This window comes from Pan paniscus, chromosome 14 (genome assembly GCF_029289425.2).
Source record: "Pan paniscus chromosome 14, NHGRI_mPanPan1-v2.0_pri, whole genome shotgun sequence".
NCBI classification, from domain to species: Eukaryota; Metazoa; Chordata; class Mammalia; order Primates; family Hominidae; genus Pan; species Pan paniscus.
The window spans coordinates 99,902,873-99,929,567 of NC_073263.2; the positions used below are offsets into that span (position 1 = coordinate 99,902,873).

The window sequence follows — 26,695 nt, forward strand, 5'->3', positions numbered from 1 at the left end:
GATTTTAAAGCTCTATCCTTTAACTTTCCACATTCCAGCAGTATTGAGGACTGTCTTGAGGTTATGTGAGAAAACAAGGTTATGTGAGAATTATATTTCTCACAGATAAAAACGTATAAGACTTTGCAATCTGATCTGTTATTTCTGACAAGACTACGAAAAGTTTAATAAACTCATAATTTTTTTAAGCATTAGATTATCTACCTTTGCACCCACTGACATTCTTCTTTTCTCTACATGATAAAGCATTTGGGTTTTGCACTAGTCATTGCTAATATATAAGAGTTTCACTTTGATGTTTATAAAGTCCTGAAGTTTTAGGGCTTTTTAGGAGGTCATACGGTTGTCACCCACATGTGTAGAATTTACTGCCAAGAACCTCCCCAGGTGGATGGGGAGAAAAGAAAAACTGGGAGCAGGTATGGCTGAAGATGGATGATTCTGAGGCTTTTTTTTGTGGGGGGGGGGCGGGGGGGAACATGGAGTCTTGCTCTGTCGCCCAGGCTAGAGTGCAGTGGCACGATCTCGGCTCACTGCAGCCTCCACCTCCCGGGTTCAAGCAGTTCTCCTGCCTCAGCCTCCCAAGTCACTGGGATTACAGGTGACTGCCACCGTACCCAGCCAATTTTTGTATTTTTGGTAGAGACGAGGTTTCGCCATGTTGCCCAGGCTGATCTCGAACTCCTGACCTCAAGTGATCCACCCGTCCTGGACTCCCAAAGTGCTGAGATTACAGGCATGAGCTACTGTGCCTGACCTTGAAGATTCTTTCTGACTGATAGAGATGAGGAGGAGAGAAAACTGTCTTCTTGCATCACCACAATTGATAAATGTATCCTCGCATCCCGTCTCTGAGATCTGGCCCTTCTGATGTTCCCCACCAACTGGGCTCACCTTATGTTGTCTGCTAGCTTCTGTTTGGCTCACTGGGGAATATTGACAAACTGGGAAGTGTCATTCCTACGTGACCTGTTTTTCTTTCTGTTTCTTTTTAGCTGAGATTGGGGATTTTGATGAAGCCTTGGACAGAGAGCACTTAGCAAAAAATAAATACATACCTCAGCAAGACGCACTAGAGGACAAAATCGTGGAATTTCACCATAACCACATGTAAGTCTCATTCCTGGCTTCATATTCCCTCTGAGCCGGTTCTCTCTGCCTCCAACCTACATGGGTGTACATCCCTCCACCCCCCACACAAACTGTCGTGGAGAAAAACACAAAGCGTGAGGGAAGAAGATCACAGAGGCTCATTGGGATGTGGTGATTCATCCTGGGCTCTCAGAAGCACAGGTCACCCACTGAAGCCTGGAGTTTAAGGATGCCCATGCTTTGGAACAAAAGAGAAAGTAAGAGCAAAGGACCATCCAGTCATCAAGCTAATGACAAATTGGGAAAGGGACGTGGTCACCTAGGGACAAGGTCAGAGTATCGTGAAAATCCAGAACCTTCATAGCATCTGCATTTTTGTTTTTGTTTGGATTAATATTTTCAAAGGACTCATGGTACTTTTGGTTGTTGTTTTAAGGAAGCATTGGAGCCTGACGGCCATGTGAAAAAGTGTTCTCTTGAACTTTGCTTGCAGGTTTAGGTTATCGAAAGCAACTAAAATCTTGTTTTAACCCAGTGGTGTTTTGCTTTTATATGACCTTAAAGGAAACTCTTTGAGATTCCAAAAAAAAAAAAAAAAAAAAAAAAACTGGCTGAGTTTGGAGACTTTTGGGGTTTTATGTTCCGTGAGCAGTGGAGGTTTTGTCCTAGCTGCTAGACTTTGGGTTACAGTGAATGGGAGGTTGGGTGTCATCTGATCGGGTAGCCCCAGTGTTTGTGATGAAATGCCTTTTTATTTCCCAGGAGAAGCTTCTTAATCTCAAATTAATAGACACAGGGAATTCAAATCTCCTGGCCTTTCTGTTTAATTTTTGTTTTGTCAGTGGACAAACACCAGCAGAATCAGATTTCCAGCTCCTAGAGATTGCCCGTCGGCTAGAGATGTATGGAATCCGGTTGCACCCGGCCAAGGACAGGGAAGGCACGAAGATCAATCTGGCCGTTGCCAACACGGGAATTCTAGTGTTTCAGGTGAGAGCCTTGAGAACACGGCCTGGTTCCCTTGGTGACAGAGAGAGAAGAGCTGGCCCTTCAACTCTGATTCATATTCAGTGGGCTAAGACCTCTGATCGTTATTTTTCGGCGAACAAAGAAAAATTAACCTCCTCTCAGGCTTTCTGTTTCCCAGGCCCTCAGCTCCCAGATTCTATTTCACTTACCTTTGCCCTGTTTTGGGAATCCACATTACAGATTTGTTTGGTTTTATTGACTTTGTAGCATCACAGAAACATGTAGCTCTCCATGGACCTACACTTAGAACACAGTCTAATGGAATCGAGATTTTAGGTCCCCGAATAAACACCTTTTTCACACTTACAGATGATACTTTGCTGTAATGTGATCCTTTTTTTTTTTTCAAACACAGTTTGGCTTGAGCCAGCTTATTTGGTCGGGACTTCAGATATACTTAAAGAGTGTTAGGCACACTTTTAAGATACAGCAGTTTTATAAATTCATAAAAGCCATATTCTTGCAATTTTGTAGCAAAACACATACTGCACTTGAATTCTTACTTGTATTCTACTTAAAGACAATGATTCTCTGCACTCTAAAATGTGTGCTCTATTGATCATTCTGCTATTGGACTGTTTCATTGATCAATGCTTCTCTCTTAATAGCCTTATTGAAGTATTGTTGACGTACAATAAAGTGCACACACTTGAAGTGCATAGTTTGATAGGTTTTTATTATATATATGTATATCCTGTAAAATTCCCCACAAAACCAACAGAATGAACATATTCATCACCCCCAAAAGGCTGTTCAGTACATTCCTTTTTGACACAAGTGGGTAACCTGTGCTTTTAGTTTCAAAGGGATATAGAGAAAGCACCTGCCTTTCTCATGAAATAGGATCAGATTTCACCCAGTTAGGAAGTTGTAAATATGTTCAGGACCTAAAACCCTTTATTGAGCTCTTCCAGGTTTGCTTATATTTCCCCCTTATCTTTTACCAAAAGAGTTCCAGGGATTCTCTATTCATGCACCAGAAGTTTATGACAGCATAATTATTACATAATCACATCCCAAGAAGAGTTAAGTTGGCTTCCTGCCAGGTAGTAGGGAGTGACATTGTGAGAGCAGTGTGGTATTCAAGGCGGATTTTTTCTTGACAGTTTTTGACCTGCATGCATAGCCTCTGAGTATCGGATAAGAGAAACAATAGGCCGGGCGCGGTCGCTCACGCCTGTAATCCCAGCACTTTGGGAGGCGGAGACGGGTGGATCACCTGAGGTCAGGAGTTCGAGACTAGCCTGGTCAACATGGTGAAACCCCGTCTCTACTAAAAATACAAAAATTAGCTGGGCATGATGGCGTGTACCTGTAATCCCAGCTACTTGGAAGGCTGAGGCAGGAGAATCGCTTGAATTTGGGAAGCAGAGGTTGCAGTGGGCCAAGATCATACAACTGCCCTCCAGTCTGGGTGACAGAGCAAGACTGTCTCAAAAAGAAAAACAATAAAGCCAAGAGGAGTTTTCAGTACTATCATTAAATTTCAAATCACAATCCTGAACCATTTCTAAAAAGTATTAAGAAGGAAAAGAAGTGTCTCACAATTGAATTAATGTGCTTTGATTGTGTTTGACACAATCCCTAAGTATTGGGAATACCTGGGTAATGTAGTCACGTGCAAAGCCTGTGTCTCGGAACCCACCTTCTTGCCAGTGCCCTATTGCTTCATTCTTGCCACGTTAAATGAACAGGCCTGGTGTTCCAGTGGGCTCCAGAGGAATTCTCATTTCAGCTGAGACTGGGCAGATGGGAGTTGGTATCCGGCAGCTCCCCGTTGTTTCTCCACCTTGGATGGAGACAATGACTCCCTGGCTGCCAAAGACGATGAGGACATGTGAATCCGGCCCAGAGACTGTGCTGGCCTTGAAGACACACAGCAGGCCTGGCCCCCCATCCTCAGTTCTACCGGTGCTGTTGGAAGCTTGATGGGCCCAGGAGCCAGACCAGCGTGGATGAAGCAGGGAGTTGATTGCAAACCTGCTGAATGTTAACCATAGCTGCCAGGAAGGCGTGTGCTTGGAAGTCTCTTTCTGCCACATTAAACGTGTCATTTGCAGCAAATTAAAATAAATCCATGTTGCAGTTTCCATGTCTATAAAATGAAAATAGTAAGTCCATCTTGCTGGGTTTTATCATATCAGGGTTGTTAAGATACAGTATATAAAGCCCTCAGGATGGTACCTGGCACTTCATAAGTCCTGGCAGCTAATGATTGTGGTGGTTGTCATGGTTTTTATTTCTATTTATCTTTCTTTTCATCATTATCTTGGCTAGTTTCTTCTCTCCCTAGAGGCAGACTTAGTTTGAATGCCAAAATCCTATAATTAGTGAGAAATAATGATCCAGGAACAGGTATCATCCGATAGCCACAGATCCTGTGAGTTCTCTGCAAAAGTCATCTCTACTGAGCAGTTGCCTGCCAGCCCTCTTCCTTTAGCTCCCATGAGCAAAACAGACCAACTCCCAAGTTGTTTGTTATGCATTTCCTAGCTCACTGCTACTGTCTTTCTTTTTAGGGTTTCACTAAGATCAATGCCTTCAACTGGGCCAAGGTGCGGAAGCTGAGCTTCAAGAGGAAGCGCTTTCTCATCAAGCTCCGGCCAGATGCCAATGTAAGTGGTCCCGGCGGGAAAGGGGACCTGTTGAGCCATGGGATGGGGTGTGTCCTGCAAGGGGTGGAGGTCTGCTTGGCAGGGCTTCCGCTGAACCTCTGGCCAGTGCTACCCAGGTGCTTTTGTCCACATAAACGCCGAGCGTCTCTAGGACAGATGTATCCAAATGGTCGGTAACTCTACGGCTGTCATCGTTGGTAAACAGAGAGCGTAAAGGAGGTACATGAACGTGTACCTGGGGAGAGGGTCATTTCCCTGCGCAGATTCAGGCAGCTCCTCCTGATAAACAACCTCAGCTGTGCTATTGCTGTGCATCCAGCCCCAGGCTACACCTGGAGACCCCATTCAGTATCCTGCCTTACCCCAGGCATAGACTGACTTCCCCAATCCCTGCTGGAGGCCCTGAGCCCCCAGTGGAACTCATTTTCATGGGCTAATTAGGTTCCCTTCCCCACTTACTTTCCACAACACGCCTAACACTGTGGCCTACGCCAGGACTGGGATGGGAAGGGAGGAGAAGCCTCTTCTTTGTCTGCCAGAAATGGCGACGGAGGAGGTGGGTGATGTGTCCTGGGCGTCTGTCCCCAACCAGCATGTAGAGTTCTTTTTCCCATGGCAAAGAAGATGATAAATGGCAATTAGGCTTATAGTGTAGCTACAATCTGGGTTCAGTAGGTTTTCATGGCCCGACCTGGGAAGCATATACCCATTTTAAATGGTTTTCCATGGAAAAATTCACTGGAGTTCCAAAAAGCTGCCTTATAAATAAAGAACTGCAGCACAGCTTGTTTGTAAGTTGGGTCCACCCAAAACTGTGAGATACCCCAAAATAGTTAGAACTGCTGGGAATGCTAAGGACAGTAGTAACTTTTGTTTATATAATATGGCCACTTCAATTGGGAGCAGAAAATTTCTATATCCCCTTTCCAGAATCAAAGGGCATGATTTTTTTCAGCCGAGAGTGACACTTTGTGCTCCAGAAAAAAAAAATTCATTTCCTGTGTAGTTCCTGGGGTGGCCTGGAGCCCGGAGCCGTGGGCGACTTCACAGAGAAACGACGTAAGAGCCAACATTGACACGAAGTATGAGGAAGAGGATGAACGTTGCGTTTCAGTGATTTTAAGGAGGCAGGAAGGGACTTTCAGTATCTGGGTTTTGTTTTTCAAGGAAATGTAAGCCAAATAAACATAATTTGTATATGAAATCTGTCAAAAAATGGTGTCACTTCCATTGAAGCCACGTGGCTGTTTCTGTTACCCGTCTAAGAGATTCTGTGGGGAAGAAAATGATGGACTAGGGACCACATCTTGTCCTTAAGAATAACTAGAGTTTAGTAAGTCTTTGCACTGATGGTCATGCTGTAATAAAATACACAGCGAAAACTTTATCGGACAAAGCTATCTTCTGCCCCTTTTCTCCTATTTCAGTGGTGTATCTATGGGTAATGGAAAAAACCGCCGTTGTATTTTCCCTTTTTAGAGTGCGTACCAGGATACCTTGGAATTCCTGATGGCCAGTCGGGATTTCTGCAAGTCCTTCTGGAAAATCTGTGTTGAACATCATGCCTTCTTTAGACTTTTTGAAGAGCCCAAACCAAAGCCCAAGCCCGTCCTCTTTAGCCGGGGGTCATCATTTCGGTTCAGGTGAGGTCGCCACTTCGTGCCTCTGTTTGCTGGGTGCACGTTTTTCCTCCTGCCTCTCACAGCCGCTGTGACACACAGCAGGTCAGGGAGGTGAATGCTCATTGGCCTCCAGGAGCTATGGCCAAGTGGGGGCGCTTGTATCTTAATCCCAGTGGGCTCTGTTTGAACAGCAGAGGCACCAGGCAAAGCCACCCAGTCATGGTAAACGCCTAGCGGGAGTCTCTAACTCAGAAAGGATTTCTCTCTCTGTAGAAGTACAGTGTCTTACTAACATTTGGTGTTGCTTCATAGAATATGTGGACTTGGATGTTATTGGTGAACTTTTCCATTCATTTTTAACAAATCATTGTCTGCCATGTGTCAAATACTGTTCCAGGCACTGAGCCCAGTGATCCCTACCTTCACGAAAGGTACAGGCTCTTGGGATGGTTGCTTAGTAACCAAACACAGTTATCAAGTGGGCTTAGTTAATTGAACATTTTTTCTATATATTCAAGGAAAATATCAAGAGACTGAGTGGACCCAAAAATACAGAGTCTGTTAGGATTGCTTTTAGTCCTGGCTAGCCAAGCAACCCTGCTGCATCTCTCCCAGTTAGGGAAGGAGGGGAAGTGAAGCCCTGAAGCATCATTTGTGTGTTTAAATGAGAACGCCTTGGTATTTCTCCCCTTCCCTGTTGTGGTCTCTGTTTCAGTGGTCGGACTCAGAAGCAGGTTCTCGACTATGTTAAAGAAGGAGGACATAAGAAGGTGCAGTTTGAAAGGTAAGAGAAGCTTCAATGCTACTTCCAGTCTGAGAAGGCTCAGACTCGCCAGGTAACAGTTTGTTGCTGCTAAATATTTCTTTACCCAGACTTCAGACTTGATGTCCCTTGAGTTGTAAATGATAGTCTCAGTCATCCTCAGCAAGTCCAGTGTTAGAGAGGAAGGTTTTAGAGCCCAGGGGCACACCCTCGAGAGTGAGATGAGAACAGACAGAAAGGACTAGGGGAGGCGGGAGAGGACATACTGGGGAAGGAGAGAAGGGCTTAGGACATGACAGTGGGGGATGAAGCATGATAAAAACTAGTTCACTGGTGAGTCCTTCAATATTTTGGGATTTGTATTGAAAGTATGTCTATGAACATTTTAATTAAATCAAGTAAATCTGGATGAGCAGAAACAGGATTTTTTCTTTCTCAAAACAGGGTCTTGCTCTGTTGCCCAGGCTAGAGTGCAGTGGTGTGATCACAGCCCACTGCAGCCTCAGCCTCTGGGACTCGATCAATCCTCCCACCTCAGCCTCCTGAGTAGCTGGGACCACAGGTGCCCACCACCACTCCCAGCTAAATTTTTGTAGAGATGGGGTCTGCCTATGTTGCCAGGGCTGGTCTCAAACTCCTGGGCTCAAGCCATCTTCCCGCCTTGGCCTCCCAAAGTGCTGGGATTACAGGCAAGAGTCACCATGCCCAGCCAGAAACAGGATTTATTATTATTATTGTTGTTGTTGTTATCAAACACTTGTAGCCCTTAGTGTGTGCCAGGCTGTTCCAAGCACTGGGCCTGAGTGAACTCATTGAGTCTTCACCTCAGCTCTGTGAGGTCAGTGCTCTTTTATTCCCTTTATAAAGATGGAGATACTGAGTCCCCAGTAGGTTAAGTAAGTAGTCCAGGTCTCATAGCTGCTAAGCAGTTTCTGGCCAGCCAGCCAGCTCCCGAGCCCAATGCTCCAAGGAGGAGCAGCAGAACCCAAGGAGGGTAAAGGAGCTGAGGATAGGCCTCAAGAACTAGTTACTGCATGTAGCGTTTTTAAAAAACTTTTTTTCATTTTCATACATTTAAAAATTACAATAAAGTACAGGGAAGTCAGCAAACACCCAGATTCCTACTACTTAGAATTAACAGCCATTAACAGTTGGACACATTTGTTTCTGGGGTTGTTTTTTCTTCTTTTATTTGCAGCTCTCGTTACAGACATGGTAAAACCCCCTTGAACCACCAGCTCTGGTAATTTCCCTTCTCCCCTCCCCAGAGGCAGCTGCCAAATTTAGGCTCCTTTCTGTATGCATATTACTGCATCCCAAAAGAGTGTGTAGAATTGCTCTGGAGGCCGGGCACAATGGCACATGCCTGTAATCCCAGCACTTTGGGATGCCGAAGTGGGTGGATCACTTGAGCTCAGTAGTTTGAGACCAGCCTGGGTAACATGACGAAACCTCATCTCTACCAAAAAAAAAAAAAAAATTAGCTGGATGTGGTGGTGCATGCCTGTGGTCCCAGCTACTTGGGAGGCTGAGGTAGGACGATTGCTTGAGCCTGGGAGGTCAAGGCTGCAGTGAGCCAAGATTGTGCCACTGCCCTCCAGCTCTGGGCCACAGAGTGAGATCCTGTCCCCCGCCCCAAAAAAAAAAGAAAAAAGAAAAACTGCTCTGAGTGTGTTCTTTTCATTCATATAAGTACTCTCATATATAATTCTGCATCTTGCTTTTTTAATACTACCTTTTTTTTGAGATCTGTTTTAAGGGCCATACAGTAGTATGAAGATACTACACTGTATTTCTCTGATTCCCTATTGAGAACCATCCAGATTATTTCAGTATTTTGTTTTGATTTTGCTGAAATAAACCTGCTTCTGTGGCCATCCCGCATCTTCCTTCTACCACAAATCTGTGGTGCTTTCTCATGCCCTGTCTCTATAAATGTCATGTTCAGGAGGTTTTTTTCAGGAGGTTTTTTTTTTTTTGGAGATGAATCCCGTAATTTTCCTGGACAGTCAATGGTTAGTATTTGAAGACCATGTAAGAAATAGCCCAGTTCTCTCTCTGATTCAGAATGTGGATCTCTAGAGCTTTTCTGTGCTAACCTGGAGTATTTTGAAGAAGAGCTGGATGTGCCTGGGAATAGAATCTATACACAGTCTCATGAATTTCAGGACCTGAGCATTTCAGTGCCTGTTTGATAGGGAAAAGGGGAATAGGCAGACCGAGAGGGAAGAGATGAAAGAGGCGTGTGAAGATGCTGTTAAAGTCAGTTCCTTCTGCTGTTGAGGGCAGGCCTTTTCCTCTGAACTTACCGCTTTGATAGAGTGAGTGGATGAGTGGTAATTGCCTCTGTTAGAGAACTGATCCAGAAAATAATTACCTAAAGTACATGAATTGATTTCGTATTGTCAGACCATAGCTTGCCATTCAGAGCATGGGAGGGCGCAGCCACATCCTCCCTCCTCTGTGGCTTTCCCCTTAACTAGAAAGGTCCTGCTCAGTTGCTAGATGTTTCTTCACGAGCTGCACCATGAGAACTACAACAAGGGCTTCTGAGAATTTCTCCAAGATTTAAGTAACCCTTGAACCATGCAAGTGCTATCAAAGGATGACTGCGTATGTTTCCAAGTAGCATTTGTAAAGGCGGCTCTGGGTACCATCATTATTGAGGAAGGCACTAATACGTCCAACAAAAGGACCTTTGTTTCATTTAAAACCAAGGAAAAAGAAACAAAAACCTCACCTAACTAATGATCTTGTGTGATTTTTCCCAGGAAGCACAGCAAGATTCATTCTATCCGGAGCCTTGCTTCACAGCCTACAGAACTGAATTCGGAAGTGCTGGAGCAGGTCAGTGATGGCGCTGTCCTGTGATAACTCTGCTTTTCCCCACACTTCCTCCACGGAGCCCTGGGCTTCAGAGCGGGCTTTCTTCTTCTCTGTCCTTTCCTTTGGGGTTTTTAGCAGATGAGAATCTGATTATGGGCCTTGGCTTTGACCAGATATAGGCTTTGTGCCATGTGCCGGCAGCCTGGGCTCAGAGGCCGTGGAGTGTGTTGTGTTTTCAGCTGCCTTCTCATCTCCCATGCGGTGCTCTAAGCCACTGACAACTCAGCTCAGCGGCGGAACCATCGCGGCAGTGCGCAGAGCTGAGACTGACTCTCCAGCTAAATGGGTCCACTTGGGAAGAGGTGGGGACCCGCTTTGTAACCAATGGGTGTAACTCCTGCCTGGTGCCAAGGCCAGAAGCCTTTGCTGGCACAGAACTGGTCGGCGAGTTCCCAGAGCTTGTATTACAGGGCAGTGACCACAATTGGCAGTAAGAGACATTATCACTCTTGCTCTGAGGGTGGCAAAAGCTCGTTTTCCCTGGAGTTGGTCTCTGGGTAAGTTCTCAGGGCTTTCTCTAAAAGAGAAAAAGAAACTTGGGGAAGAATATAAAGGAGGCTTCATCGTGTGAATCCAAAAAAACCCCTTTCCCCATCCAGACTGCCCTGAGAAGTATAAGCAAACATGTCCTTTGTCGTTTTTCTGATGACTGTGTCAACTTGCCTTCAGGGGTCCCTGATGTGCCTGCCCATCCTTCCCTGGAGACCCCCTGTGGGCTGGAAGGGCCGTCTTGTTCTGTAGAAGCTTTACAAGCCCAACATGAGCAGGACGTGGTGGCTGGCACCAGTAATCCCAGCACTTTGGGAGGCCAAGGCGGGAGGATCACTTGGCCCCAGGAGTTCAAAGCCAGCCTGGGCAACGTAGACCCCAGTCTCTATAAAAAAATTTAAAAATTAGCCGGGTGTGGTGGCACATGCCTGTGGTCCTAGCCACTTGGGAGGCTGAGGTAGGAGGATCGCTTGACCCCAGGAGTTCAAGCGCAGCCTGGACAACACAGGGAGACCCCATCTCTACAAAAAAAATTTTTTTTAATTAGCCGGACACGGTGGCACAGGACTGTGGTCCCAGCTACTTGGGAGGATTGCTTGAGCCCAAGAGGTCGAGGCTGCTGTGAGCTGTGGTTGCAGCACTGCACTCCAGCCTAGGTGACAGAGTAAGATCCTGTCTCCCCCTCCAAAAAAGAAAAGCAAAGCAAACCCCAGCATGAGTCGGCGGGTCCTGGAAAGCAGAGACCGGGCCTGGCTTGTGCTGCCGGGAACAGTGCTGTCAGCCGCCACGCCCTGAAGGAACCTTCTGGATCACGCCCAGATGTGCCTCCGTGATTGCTGCTAGGCCAGAGAGCTCCGGGGCAGTTCTCCCGCCGCAGAGGCCTCGGGTGTTCTTCCCGGAGACCCTGGCTCTCCTTTTGTGTTTTCAGCCTTGGAATAACAGTCTCCCTCTTCCCTATCTCTCCGCACCTTTTTCCCCACCCCACCCAGTCTCAGCAGAGCGCCAGCCTTACATTTGGAGAAGGTGCCGAATCTCCAGGGGGCCAGAGCTGCCGGCAAGGAAAGGAACCGAAGGTTTCCGCCGGGGAGCCGGGGTCGCACCCGAGCCCTGCGCCGAGGAGAAGCCCCGCGGGTAACAAGCAGGCGGACGGAGCCGCCTCGGCGCCCACGGAGGAAGAGGAGGAGGTCGTTAAGGATAGGACCCAGCAGAGTAAACCTCAGCCCCCGCAGCCAAGCACAGGTCCAGCATCCCGGGCTGCCAGAGGCAGCAGTACTTCCATTCCTTTCATTGACTGCAGTGACGTAGATAGCGAATACGACCTTCTTAGAGAACAAACGTCCCGATCCCGGTCCCGATCCCGGTCCCAAACAAATGACAACTATGAGGGTGATCTGACCAGCGGTGTCTACCTGCTGTCCAGGGAGGAGGGGCGAAGAGAGGCTGGGCGTAGGGCTTCCCCGCACTCTGCGAAGTCCTCCCGGCCTCCTTCCAGAGAATTCCTTGATGACGATTCAGCAGACATAACCTTTGATATGAGCGGGAGCCCTCGACTCCCAAGGCATAGCTCTCTCATAGATGAAATGTTCAAGGGCTCGGCTGGTCACAGCCCCCTGGCCACCCCATTGTCTCCCAGCAGCAGCAGTTCAAGTCCAAATATGAGTTGGGACAGAACTGGGTCTCAAGGCTATGTTTCTGAAAATGGACATGACCATAGAGAGGGGAGTATGGGAGAAGACACTCTCCCGGACCAGGGTCCTCCTTATGAACACTGTTCCCCCACCTCGCCAAGGCCATACTTGCGGAATCTTCCTGGTAGATGTAATAAGTCAGAGACAGATCCACTCATCCTTAGCCAGGTAGCATTTACCCCGGAGGCCATGGATGGGCTTGGTGGCCGTGGGAAGGGGGGGCAAGCCAGCGCAGCTGCTCCCGAGGGTAGAAGGCTGGCTAATGGCACACCCCCCATGGGTGCAGCCTCCAAGGTCCCTGCTGTGCAGTCGGTGTGTGCCAGTGGCATGGTGGGGCAGCTGGCACCCCTGCAAGTGACCGAGGGCTCCACCAGCAGTGGGACTGAGTCCAGTGAGTCAGACTCTGAGATGCTGATCCCCGGGAGCCAGCCCCTCATATTTGGTAACCCCGCAGTGCTGCGTTCCCCGTCCCTGCTGAGAAGCCGGGGGTCCTTGGGTGGCCTGCATTTGAGTGAGGAACAGGAGGATGATGAGTGAGGAGGCCAGGAGCCAAGTCTTCAGCCCGAGCAACCTGGGGTCACGAGACCAGGGTTTCCCTAAAGATGATCTGTTCTAGTGACTCATTCATTTGTAGTCTACATTTGTTAGAGGAGATTTTGGACAGGCACGTGTTTGAAAGGGTCTGCCTGACTTCTAAAATCGTTAAGAAAAACAAAACTTCACATAAGTGGCTTGCTTTCCAGAAAAGGTGGGCAAGATAAACAGCAAGTCCTAATGACAAGTTCTCAGGAGCTTGTTTATTTTGCTGGTTGAAGGCTAGGAAGCAACACTTTATTATGAATCCGATCATGTGTATAGTGTGTTATATTTATATGGCAATTTTCTGTGTATGTTCAATTATGCAGCTCACCCTCCTGTTGGTTGAGAGTTTGAACTGAAGCATCCTTGAGATTACAGAAAAGGGTTTCCCATTCTCCCCTTCTTTAAAAGGAGGGCTGCTTTGTCCATGCCTCATGAAGTGAGGAATTGGCACTATTCAAGGCCAAATGTAAATTGATAGCTAGTTGAGATTATGTTGGTGAAATCTTTAGTCAAGAATAATGAGTATTTTAATGGGAAGAATTTGGGGTTATTTCTGCTTCCCAGGCTTCCTGTGAAATACTAGAAAAGTTGTCAAATCTTCATGAATTGTGATCTACTTGGGATTGCTGGTTTGGTTTAGGTTTGCATTGGTGGATCATATTGTTATGTTTTAAGAAGTACAATTCTGCCTCTCAGAATCTCTTGGTGAAACTGAAATCCTATTGAGTGTGGATGCAGGGAAGAGCAACACCTTGAAATAGGCACTGTTGTCACCAGTAGGTCAACAAACTAAATGCCTGCCTTTGAATTGTGTACAGCGCAGAGAAGGACTGTTTTCCAGCATGGTTGCTCTTGGTTGGTGTACAGACACAGTCTTACCATTCACACTCTGGTGAACAGTGTCCTCTATTGGGAATAGTGATACTTGGATGTTTCTCTGAGCCAGAAAAAAGAAAATGTAAGGAGAGAGAGATTGACTTCTTTTTAAATCTTGCCCACCAGTGTCACTGCCTTTCACCCAGCATTCCTGCATTTTAGATTAAAGAGCCTGGTTTTCACTTGAAGTTTCTCTGCCTTAGCTGCACGTTGCAATTTTCTGAGATATTTTAAAAATTAGTGATGCCGGGACCCTGACCCTAGGGATTTTGATCTCATTGGTCTTGAGTGCTCCTTGGGCTTCCCAGCTGTTTGTACTGGGCAGCCAGGGTCACTTCTTACCCAGGCTGTCTCGAATCTAGTGGAATACAGTAAAAGTGTTAGCTAAATTTTTGGCTTGCTTGCAGAGTAAGAAAAATATCACAAACAAACTGCTTTTTCTTGATGCCTGTGATTTGTACTTTTCAGCCTTAGGTACTTTTTTTTTGAAAAAAAAAAAAAAAAAAGGATAAATTGTAGAATTAAATTTTTAGATCCTAAGTAACTACAAAATTATTGAAAAGAGTCCTAACAAGGATAGCTCCCTGATGTGCCACCATACCAGGACCTCACTGGGCTCATCACGTGACCTGATCACAAGGGAAGCACCAAGCGTGCTTAGGACACTGAGTAGAATTTGGCAGCAGCATAGAAAATGGAGGAGGATCGGCTCATCTCATTGACAAATGATATCTGTCCACATGAATGTCCAGAAGTCGGTTTTAAAGAGCCTGAACACTTAATCCGTTTTTATACAGACTTTTTTTGTTTTGTTTTCCTAATCATTTGATTCAGTGCCTGATTGAATCAAGCTGATTGTTGGGTCGTTTGAGAGTTGTTCATTGAAGTAGTCTGTTTACGCCTTGCTTTAAATTTATATATTTAACAGAATTTTTAAACTGGAAGGGACCTCAGAGGTTCTTCCGGGCAAACCTTCATTTCTTGTTCTGAAAAAGTTAAGTGACTTTGCATAACTAATACAGCTATTGCATGACAAAGCTGAAACTGTAACCTCGTCTCTAGGCTGCACTTTTTTAATCTATGTGATATCTTGGTGCAATAGGAGCTTTTTGATTCAATATTTTAATTTTGGAGAGTCATATGAATTAATAATTCAAATCAGATGTGGAGACTAGTGATCAAGTAGACTTAGGCAATTACAGGCCATAATAGGTGGGAAGAACTACTTCTTTTTATATGGTGAGGGTTTTGCAGTTATAACACATTTTTGCATAATCTGTTCAGACATAGGAAAAATGTCAATTTGCTATGAGTGTTCAGTGAAGTGTGAGTTAAACAGAACCAAGTGTGGAATCCTGTGGTTTATCTGTGAAAGTGGTTTGTTCAAATGAATTTTCTTTTTCCCTCTAATTATACAGCAGTCTGATAATGAAATACGATTGAGCACTAGGTATGAACTTACACAGCGTATGACAGGAATCGTCAAATGTAAGCATCCCAGAGCAAAACACGCTTCAATCATTATTTTGTTTTGCTTTTTCCTACAGCAGTGATTTTTATCTAAGTATTTTAAGAGCAGTTGATCAATGGCAGTATACTCAGTTCTGTATTGATGAGATTTTTCACTTTAAGAGTTGCTCATAGAGTTTTTCCCTCACTGGCTTTGTACCAGGCAAGCAACTTAATTTCTGCTTCTTGGCCAGTATTCACAAAAGCAGCAATCCTGGTGTAATTAATGGTGCTTATAGTTTGTTTAAAGGCTGTTTATCATACATCCTGATGTGCTGCGAATAGTCACTACTTGCCTCAAGAGGAGCTTGTCCTATGCTAATAAAGATTCCATAACATTGGCCAAAGGGTCCGTTTATACATTCTTTGAGCCTGGTGGAGCACGTTTGCTGAGGTGATGTGGTCTCCCCAATGTCACTGTGAAGAGCTCAGTCAGGAAAAGCCAGCAGCATCTACCCGGCCACCCTCCAAACCTTCTGACTTTGGGGAGACTCCAGTCCCCCAGGTCTTTACCCAGCCTGCAGATCTCATTCTAGCTTAACAAGGGCATGCATGTGCATGAAGTTGAACTAAGAGTGGAGGAAGGCCAGAGGTAGGGTTGGGTGCGATACTAGGTAGCAGATATTACAGACTTCTGAATGCATTCAGATTTCCAAAGGGTTTCCTGAGACCTCTCAACCAATCTTTCTAGGACAATAGCTAGTGTAGGGGTCTCCTGACTCAACAGGGACCCAGGCCTTCAGATACCAGCCACTCACTGGCTGCTCTGTGACATGCTATCTTAAGACCGTGAATGGAAGACAAGCCCTATGTAAACACAAATCTTAAAGCCACTGTTGGCTACTCCAGGGCCTCCTTGTGCTAATATCTTTTGTTGGATATTATTTCAAAATATGTGAATTTTAGATCCTTTTGTGGTTGCCTTTGCTGCCGCTTGTTAAGGGCAAAATAAAAACGCAAGAAATTCTTTTAGCATGAAGAAATACATTTAATGAGCTCCAGAACTCAAAATAAATGGCTTCAGCTCCTTGAACAGTCATCTGTATGCCATTGACAATATTTTATTAGATAGGCGTTTAGTTAGAGGAAGTCTGTGGACCAGATTCTTCCCTGCATGTGTGATTCATATTTGGGAATTTCTGATTTATCTCCCCCCAATTGTGCCATGCGGCCTGCACTTAAAATGTAAGTAATTCTGATTTTATTCTCAAGAACTTATTTGAAGATTCAAGCCAAGCAATGCTGAAAAAAGCTAGGCCTGCAAAACTAAAACATAGCACGAGCCTCTCAAAATTTCCACCACATATACAAAATCCAGTCTGCTCTGAATGCGCATCAGAAACTCAACTTTGGTTATTAGCCCTGGAATTTGGTGCCAAAAACAAAAATTTGGTTTTGTTGTCAAGCAATTTCTAAAGGAAGAAACAATGTAAATATTAATCTGTCATTTTAAATGTTGTTGAAACTGCCGTGAGTGTGCACACAGCTCTCTGTTTCATACCTGTAATCAGTATTCGCATGCTTTCAGTCCACTGTTTCTACTTAAAGCATTATTCCATATTTCAGCACAGAATGACTTTGGTGAAACTGTAGCTGTTAGTGAGTAATTGCGTTACAGGCAGACCCAGTCTTAAATTAACAAATCTGGGTTCCCTTAACTGTCAGGTTTATGTTGGTTTTATTTGCTTCTATCTGGATCCCTTCTCTTTGCCTGGGACCTTATTCTGATTAGCTAGATTTTTAAGAGCTTTTAAAGTTACATTCCCCAGAAAGACTTTTTTTCTCTGGACTTTCTCTTTTATGGTCTGTAAACATTTCTCCTCTGATGGTCATGGACTTAGTTCTAAGACTGGCCTTCCTCTAGTTTGATGGTATGAGTCTATTCTATTGCTACTAAATTTTACAAATTGAACTGCAGAAGAGTCTTTCTAGGTAATCCCTGTAACAGAGCAAGTTTCTTTGAACCCTAGCCATGTATGCGTAGTGTTCCATTATTGGAACGCTAAGCATGTGGGAGTTATTTATATCTTACTGCTCACGGTCATCAAGGTCTGATTACAAAAATTCAAAAAATTACAACCTCAGGCATAAATTTAAAGAGGTGGCCATTTAAAAATAATCCGTTGCCACCATTTCCACTTAAAACGGTAGCTCTCTGATGAGTTTTATATTGGCTCTCTGTTAGCCAAGCCCGTAAGAGCATATGGAGAGAAAGGTACGATTGAATGAACTTCTGTGAGCGGCATAAAGACATTTACTCTGACAACATTAAAGAATTTACTGGTACTGTTTTTTTTTTCCTTGTTAGTTTAATTCCATCTGTTTCTGTTTAACTGAGTGAAACAATAAAAATGGTGTCTCTACTGAGCACATGTGCACACCTCTCCCAGTTGTTGGGATTTAAAATGAAGCTGTGACTTTTAGGCCAAAAGTAGCGTGACACTTAATATAGCAGTTTTCTTTCTATTAAAAAATAATGACAAAACACACACACACACACACACACACACACACACACACATAATCTGTATGATGATTTGGCCTGGAGTTGTAGACATCACAGATCAAAAGTGGCCTGGTGCTAGCTGTTTGGATATATCCTTGAAAAGGGCAACTTTGTCATTTCCTAGAGTAACCTAGAGAGAGATTTCCAAGCATTTCCCCATGAACAGAAGTGGTAAATGCTGATTTATTGTGCCATAGGTGTGTTTGGGAGGAGGGGAGATAGCGTCTTGTTTTGAAAAAAGTTCTCACTTCATAAAATAAACTGCACACCACTCCAAAAAAAAAAAAAAAAAAGATGAAACCTCAAGCAGGAGGAACTTTTTTTTTTAACCCCTAGTGAAAGCAATTAAACGTCTTGGTAGACGCTAGGGAAGAATTAGAAAATCTTCTTTTCCTGAAAGCTTTAAACATTGAATAGACTCTGATTTGTTCAGGATCATTTCGGTGTAGACTGGCCACTCGACACAGACATCACAGCATGGTAGCCTCGAAACCAAGCCTTCAGCATCTTCTCGGCGCCCGGTGTTGGAGTGTTACTTGGAGTGGAGGCAGTGCATTTGCATCTTCATGTAGTCTCCAGATCAGGTTACTCTGATTTGTCTTGGAGTGGCTTTCTGTTTGAAAGTAGGGAGGATTAAAAATCAGCTGTTGCCACGGGATATCTGATCTCCATGAGTAGTTGCGAGCCAGTCTAAAAGGTTTACAGGGCCGGCGCCGCCAGCGCGGTCATGGAAAATCGTGCTGTGAGATACTGGAGTGTGATGCTGGGGCCAGGTGCAGCAATTGCAGAATGTTGAGGAGTGAGGAGTAGTTAGAAATCACTGCAACATGGAAAAGCACACAGACCAAGGACGCTAAGGAGGGAGCGAGGACTACCGGGCAGGCATGCGTGTGTGGAGTAAAATGCATCGGACAGTGATTGACTCCACTTTTGAGTGAGATGTGGAGGCGGTAGTGGTGTGGGGGTTGTGAGGGAGTGAGTCTGCTTTATTATGAATCAGGATTGATAGCTGGCCTTAAAGTGGGAAATAATAGAAGGGTCACTTAGGAGCCTGCAGTGGCATGGTGACCAGTCTGTTATTACTCATAGATGACCTTTTCTGGCTCTTGAAACCAAGCTAACAACTCCTTTTTTTTCTGGGCCTCAAAGTTTCTTTGTAGGAAGTAAAGCATTTGTCACTTTCCCTGCAGTGATTTATAGAAAGACTGAAGATAGTTCTTCCTTAGTTAAGGACGCACACTGGCTGCTCGCTCCAGAAGCACCAAGAATGGCTGATGGGATAAATCCCTTACCCTTACTCCTGTTTCTGCCTCCTAAGGTTGCTGTGAAAACCTAACTAACCAAACCTCACCAGCTTGGCCTATATTATTAATCAAATTCCCTTCTGTTCTCTCTGTGTGTATATTTAATACTGTAGATAATATGTTTTATTTAAAATTTCTAATACACCAAATTAATTTGAAATAGAAAAGGCTGGGGACTTCATTCTCATTTTTGTCATTTGTTTAATCAGTTTGGGAAAACATTTTCCGTTGTTCCATTGTATGCAGTGTCTTGTCAGCATGTACCTATCTAGGAGAAAACGCTTTGTTTTCAGAGTTCTGTCTTTACCCTCAAAGCATGGTGTAGCTTCTGTTCTTACACTGTTGGAGCACTGTCTGATGTCTTTTTTTTTTTTTTTAACACTGCTGAATACCAATTTGTACTTGGAATACCTCTTTCCTCTAGAATACAGTGATCCTATTCCCCAAAGTGCAAGCTTTCATGTGGAAGCATCCTAAGTGATCGTCCTGGGTGGTGCCATATTTCACTAAAGTGGGAAAAGAAGAGGTGAACTTTGCTCTTCCAACAAGGCCTGCACTTTATACTTTGGGCAGTGCATGGGAGAAGGGGGGCCCTTGGAGGTGAGCAGGATCACTGTAGCTAGAGGAGAGGTCTCACTGAAACAGAACGCATCTGTGACTGTAGCTTGCATGGAGAGCCTAGACAGCCAACCATGGATTTGCCTTTATGTTTTGAATGGAAACATCTATTTCAATTGGGATAGAAACCTTTACCTATGTCATATCTATAAGAGAATTTAGCTTATAGATATGTAGATACGTGTGTGTGTTGCTGGGTGGGGAAGTAGGTGGGAATGTAGAGAAGGCCTCACCTGACTTGGTCCCAGTTGGCTTCTGATGGCCAAGGAGCTGTTTTTCATTTTGGTGGGCACCCAACATGTAGGTTCTCACAGATGCTGTCTGGTTTCTTCTCTCCATGGCGGAAGAATGAAGTACGTCAATAAAGCATGGACTCATACCACTGGGAAGAATGCTGGCTTCTCCAGTAACAATGAGCTTGGTGGTTCTTTGAGCATGGAAGGCCAAGCTCATGTCACAGTGTATGCACGGTATTAATATATCTCTTGTTGATCTAAACTGAAGGGGCTTTTACTTGTCCTAACAGGTATCATGCTGTAAAAACTGTCCATTGTAACTGTTCTTTCCCACTGATGGCTGAGGCTTTGTCCTGAGTACAAGATGGTATTTTTCATTGGTACGAAGCACCATGTTCCCAACCCAAACACTGCCTCCACCACCACCACCACCACACCACCACCAGTGCTACTACCACCATTACCACCACCATCACCACCACCGTGTTCAAACAAAGCAGCATTCTCCTGTGTCTTTTCCTCATAAGTAAGAACAAGGTAGCACATTCATTTTTCCATTCGTGCATTTCAGTTTTTTTCCTGCAAGTTGCATTGCTATTGCTTTTCTGAATTGCTTGATGATGAACTGTGAAGCTGATGCTTAGCTGCTTGTGAAACTTTTCTTAAAGGAACTGGGTCTAAGAAGCACACATACATTACCCTCAACAACCTCAGGTATCAAGAAGAGGACCACACTGCTAACATGGGTAATCCTATAACCTGGCTTTTCTTGTGGAACTTTGTAATTTCTATAAAATACCGCCAGCTTTGCGTATTCCACTGAGCAGGGCCCCAACTTAGATAGCAGACGCTAGTGAGTCCTGCCTATTCAGGAAGCTACCTATTATTCAGCATAATACTGCCCTTTTTTTGATAACTGGCTTTCAAATGGGATAATCTCTAGAGAGGTTTCATTGTATCCTCTTAGAGCGTATGGATTTAAATAGAGCCTTTCAAAAAAATAGATGAAAACCTACATCTCTAATATATTTCCTACTTGGGCCTTTTGAGCATATTCTGGGCACATAGAGATAAAATCTATATTTTAGAACAGAATAAAAGAAGACAAATTATGGTAGATAAGGGGCACCCAGAAGATTGCAAAATAAATAATTTTATGTGGGGGAATATTGAAGAAAAAGCATAGAAACTTTTTTATAATTGCACTTTAAAATTTTGGAAAAGAAAAATTGAGAATGCAATCAGTAGTCTCATTTTTGTCAGTATTCTGTCAAATATTAGCTATTTAATAAGCATATCTTGGATTACTATTTTTTTAGTTGTCAGTTTTTCTAGTTTCCCCCTTTATAGGAAAAAATAATACCTATGTGGTTAAAAACTGAGACCAATTTAAAAAACAGGACAGGTACAGTTAAGTACTAGAAATGCCATTTTTATCACTTGAAAAATAGATTAGAAATGTTTTTCTTTTCCCAGAATTGTGTGAGTTTGTTTTGAAGCCTTGAATACCGGTACATGGTTAACAGGCAGCTTGTGCCCAATCCCAAAGCGGGAAGAGAGGCCTGGCTTTGGCTCACTGATGACAAAGTCTCCTCCCACTGCCTTTCAGCAGCTCTGCCGAAGAGCTGATCAAGATGCTGCAAACCCAGCTTCCCCAGAGCGGCCAAGAGGGAAGAACGATGAGTGTGTTTTAAATTACAAAGAGAGAGCAGCGCAGGCAGTTTCTGGGCTGGGTGATAAATTGAAATCCATAAATATAGCAGTGCTCATTTGAAGTTCCATAATTGTTTGTGCCATGAGAATGTGTACGTTTGAAAGGATTTTATAAAGCAATTACTAGAAATGCCTCCCTTGAGAGCTGTATGACTGGAGGCGTTTTCAGTCCGAGGGGGCAGCATAAACCCAAACCTCTTCTAGATGAATGGCAGGGTGGCGGGAGGGGTCATGAAATCACGGGGAAGAGGTGAAGGATTTGAGAGCTACTAACCTGACATCTTAACTGAATGCCTAAGAAATTGCAGGGCAATTTCAGGAAATTGGAAAAATAATTTTGAAAACATTCAAAGCCTCCAGACTTTCGGTGTGTGACTGATCTTTTTTCTAATCTCCTTAAACTTCTTTCCACCTATTGCCTTAATAGCAGGTGCTTCCTCTTAGGGTGCCCCCAAATTATTTACCTCGAGCTCCCTAATGAAATTACTTTGCATTAATTTGTCATAAAGGGAGAAGTGCTAGAAATACCAAGGTATTGATAATTTCATGGAGTAGCAATGAATGTCAGTCACAGTTTCCTCTCCCCGTTGCCCGGGGCTGTGCCTTCAAAGCAGGTGACAGACTGCAAGGTGTAAACAAGCTTTATAATGCCATATAAATCAAACCGGTCTCATTTTACCTAACAACAGAACCATGTTTTTTTGCTTTTTTGTAAAATGGACTACTTCAGTGAAAATTGATTCCACGTAGTTCTAATAACTCTGTGACCTTGGACATTGGCTTTTTATAGACACAGCTCTTCACACCTGCTGGTGTGGACACCAGTTTGTACAGACTGTTGTCACACACCCTGGCTCAAAGTCAAAAGAGAATTTTAATTACTCATCAAGCTGCCAAATTCTACTAATTGCCCCCTTGTCAGCATATTTCATTAATTGCTGAAAGGTAAATGAGTTACATATTTTGTTTGGACCACGTCACCTATACATTTTCAAAGCCTCGGATGTTTATCTTGCAAGGAGAGAAGGGGCCTCTTCTCCACAGATGCAGCTCAAATTAGCAAAACTGAACTGTAGAGTTTCAGGCCTTTCCCTTCCTTAAAATGCTGATAGATTTCTAGACCAGACTTTGATATTTATTGGCTTATTGGTCTTGCTGTTTAAACACACCCATTGCCCTTTCTTTCTTAGGCCCTATAAGCAAAGCTGGAGTAGCGTCTTGGGAAAAGGCCAACTGACCACCCTCATTTTGTCATTCCAAGTCTGCAGAGCGCACATATTAAGTAGTTGTTACTGACATCTTTAGGCTCCGTGAGTGAAATACAGCAAGCCTTCCCCCAGCAGCCTGTGGGCTAATCCTGAGCTGTTCCTTCCTTTAGGTACACAGGTGACCCTGAAGTTCCCACTCAGCCCTCTGTTTTCTGAATCCTGTCTCCTCTGTAGCACAGTGGGGATTGTTCTGAACCGTGGCACGCCTTCTTGGCGAGGCAGGCTCTCTTATGGAACCATAGTCTGTTACCTCATTTCTTCCAACTGCTCTGTCCCCTAAATATGTGTTCCCAGGTGCAGTGCAGCAAGGGTGTTCGCTGTTGGCCTTTGAGAGTGGAGGTGGCTGTATCGGAGTGTGCTCACCCTACTTTTTCCCTTGCCCCGAGTGGCAGTTCTTTTCCTCTCTGTTGCCAGATGCTGTCTAGGGCCTGTTAGTTGCTATTTCCTTGCCTCCGCTCCCCTTCCCACTAGCCTTCTAACTACCTTTTATTCTCGGCTCCAACTCTTTCAATGATGAGGTGAATGCTTTTTCTGTTCCACGTCACTGCAAAGTCAAGGTGTCCAGCATGCTCTCACTTATAACTGCCTCACCCGATCTCACGCACAGTGCGAGGGCTGAAGGTAAGCCCCGGATGTTGCCAGATTATGGTGGACAAATAAAAAACAACTCTCCAACAGCAACTCACAAATGCATGAAATGTTTTAACCTCTAGACAGACTGCCAGAATTTCTCTCTTCTAATTCCTACTTGTAGTGATAACATTTTTCTGTGATTTTTTTAAAAAAAAAATAATAGTGTAGTACCTTGAAACAACTGCAGTTCTAACTCATTGTCACCATTTCTGTTTGACACGTTCCACTTCCTTTGCAATTATTGTATTTAGTTGTGCACTAGTGTCAATAAAATTGACATTTGTGAAGCAATTTCTGGCCTTTTTCTCCGGGGTTTTCTGGGTCTGGTGGTGTTTCGGGTGATGGGGTCTTTGTCTAACACAAGGCTTCATGTTAGTGAGGTATATTAAAAAACATGAGGATTTAAAAGCAGAGGGACTTTAAAAATGCAAGCTTACTGAATCTGCCTTTTCCTCACATTTTCTAATCTTGTTATCCAAGGATCATTGCACTAAGCAGTAGTCCATGGGCAGGACGTCTGCCTTTTGTCACTCTCCAGGTACAGTGGATCTTTCTCCACTGTGTTGGCGGTGCTGCTGACTGCTCAACCTGGCACCAAGGGTGGGGGCTGGTGGTGGTTTCTCCAGGGTTCATTTATACTGGGACCAAATTCACCGCCCTTACTTCATCAGCTCCATTCTAGGTAGGCTGTTGTATCTTGTAATTCCAAAATGCACATGCATGACTCCAGAGGGTGAGAACAGATGACAGGAAAATGGGGGTGCTCCCAGAAAACCGCCCTCCACCTTTTCCCTTAGAGATCTTCAGTGTACCAAGTAGCAGCGAGCCTGAAACTGTAGACTGGGAAATTGAGAAAGCGCTGACTTTGTCTTTCCTTATCATGGTAGTAGACAGGACTGCAGGTTATTTTAACTTTGCTTACCTCATATTAGCTCTAGCAAATCTGCTTTATTAGTATAAATATAAGTGTTAGACAAAAACACTTACGTTAGAAGTATATTCTGAAACATCCCATGTAGCTTCATTGGGTTGAGATACAGATATTTGCAAAAGTGTATTGGCAAAGAGTGTACTATACATATCATCTCCCTTGGCTGACTCATAGCGGGTAATATACACTTTTTTTTTTTTTTTTTTTTTTTTTGGAGACAGAGTCTCACTTTGTCGCCCAGGCTGGAGTGCAGTGGGGCGATCTCAGTTCACCGCAACCTTACCTACCTGGTTCAAGCAATTCCCCTGCCTCAGCCTCCCAAGTAGCTGGGATTGCAGGCACCCGCCACCATGCCCAGCTAATGTTTTTGTATTTTTGGTAGAGATGGGGTTTCATCATGTTGGCTAGACTGGTCTCAAACTCCTGACCTCAGGCAATCCACCTGCCTTGGCCTCCCAAAGTGCTGGGATTACAGGCGCGAGCCACTGCGCCTGGCCACATTTTCATATTACTATGGTATCCTTTCTCAAGGACTCATGGTACCCTGTCACTTTTATCTTATAAAGGGAAATTGTGATAATATAATGACGTCTGGTTTTGCATGTTGAAGTGATCACATATGCCTGTAATGTGATGCTAGTGTTTCTGTCCCAAACAGTGAGAGACATGGAATGACATCACCAGGTATAACAAGCTTGCTTCTGTTCTTTGTAGAATGGGGAGTTAGTTGCTTGACCTTTCTGTTAGCTCTGACCCATTGTTACGGGACGTAGTGTGTCCTAAGTACACCAGTTGCTTAGATGCCTGTTAGTATAGTTGTATTTTCTAATCATTTCCCCATGTCTCATTGTGACATAGACATTGTGTCTTTCTTGAGTAATTCTTAGAAATAAGCAGTAGTTGGGAGATGAAATTCCTATTTCGGGATACACTATGCTTTTAAGCTATTTTAATTGCTATCTAAGCAGAGTTCTCTATCTTATCATTAATTACGTAATGAGGCTCCATTGAATCCTTCATACTTTGGTATCTTTATTAAGGCAGCTTTGACTTAGGAAAAAAACTAGAAAATAAAGAATCGCTTTAGGTTTGCCATGGCGGGGTAGTCAAATCTTACGATTTGAAAAAGGTGAAAGTAGTGAATAGAAATCAGGTCCCAGAAAAAAATTACTTTTTTTTTCTTTAAAACTTCTCATCCCCAAACAGGCTCCCTGACTGGCAGTCCTCACCTTTCCGAGCTGTCTGTGAACTCGCAGGGGGGAGTGGCCCCTGCCAACGTGACCTTGTCTCCTAACCTGAGCCCCGACACCAAGCAGGCCTCTCCCTTGATCAGCCCGCTGCTGAATGACCAGGCCTGCCCCCGGACGGACGATGAGGATGAGGGCCGGAGGAAGGTACAGGGCCGAGGGCTCAAGCGCGTGTGTGGCTGTGTGTGCACGTGTGTTTGTGTGAATTTTAAAAATTGTACTAAAATATACATAAGAGCAAAGGTACCATGTGAGCCATTTTCAAGTGTACAGCTTGCTGGCATTAAGTACATTCATGTTGTTGTGCCACTGTCCCGACCATCCATCTCCAGAACTTATCTTCCCAAACAGAAACTACATCCATTTGTCACTAACTCCTCCTTCCCCCTCCTGCCAGCCACTGGCACCTCATTCTACTTTCTGTCTCTATGAATTTGCCTACTCTAGGTACCTCATATAAGCAGAATCACCCAGTATTTGCCGTTTTGTGACTGGCTTATTTCACTTAGCATTCTGTCTTCATGGATCATCCATATGTAGCATGGGTCAGAATTGCCTGCCATTTGAGGGCTGAGTGATGTCCCGCTGTGTGTATAAACCACACTTTGTTATCCATTCTTCTGTTAATGGACAGTCATGCGGTTCCCACCTTTTGGCTGCTGTGAACATGAGCGCCCAGGTATTTGTTTGAGTCTCTGCTTTGAAGTCTGTTGTGTGTACACCCAGCAGTGGAGTCAGGTGGACTCCTATGAGAAGTGGGCAAAATGGCGGACAACAGGCGACCTCCTTGCACGTATTGTTTAAAGAGAAAGCAAGGTTGAATGGCCGGCCTGCTCCACGGTGAGGCTGGCTGCCCACCTGACTGACAGTCACCAAGGGAGTTCAGGCCGATGATGCCACCAGCTGATCTCACCCCTGTCCCTTTAGACCCAGCTACCATGTGTTCCCACAATGTAACTTCCATGTCATGAACACCAACTCCACCAACGGACATAGGACGAGACAGTTCCTTTTTTGTGTATTTCCTTTGCCTAATTTGAGTCCTTTTGCTGATGGTAATTTTTACCTGGAAGGAAACCTTCCTAGAC

At 44.4% G+C, this 26,695-nt stretch overlaps 1 protein-coding gene across 7 annotated transcripts in view; it reads left to right on the forward strand.

Moving 5' to 3' along the window:
- FARP1 (FERM, ARH/RhoGEF and pleckstrin domain protein 1) overlaps positions 1-26,695 on the forward strand; it is a 311,897-nt gene that overhangs the window by 245,794 nt on the left and 39,408 nt on the right. For all 7 annotated transcript variants that reach the window (XM_063595979.1, XM_055096923.2, XM_034936876.4 and 4 more), the window contains exons 7-14: positions 996-1,110; positions 1,935-2,082; positions 4,641-4,736; positions 6,216-6,379; positions 7,074-7,142; positions 9,893-9,968; positions 11,486-11,735; positions 25,567-25,754. In XM_063595979.1, the coding sequence (XP_063452049.1) occupies positions 996-1,110; positions 1,935-2,082; positions 4,641-4,736; positions 6,216-6,379; positions 7,074-7,142; positions 9,893-9,968; positions 11,486-11,735; positions 25,567-25,754 (1,106 nt within the window). The remainder of the gene's footprint in view (positions 1-995; positions 1,111-1,934; positions 2,083-4,640; positions 4,737-6,215; positions 6,380-7,073; positions 7,143-9,892; positions 9,969-11,485; positions 11,736-25,566; positions 25,755-26,695) is intronic.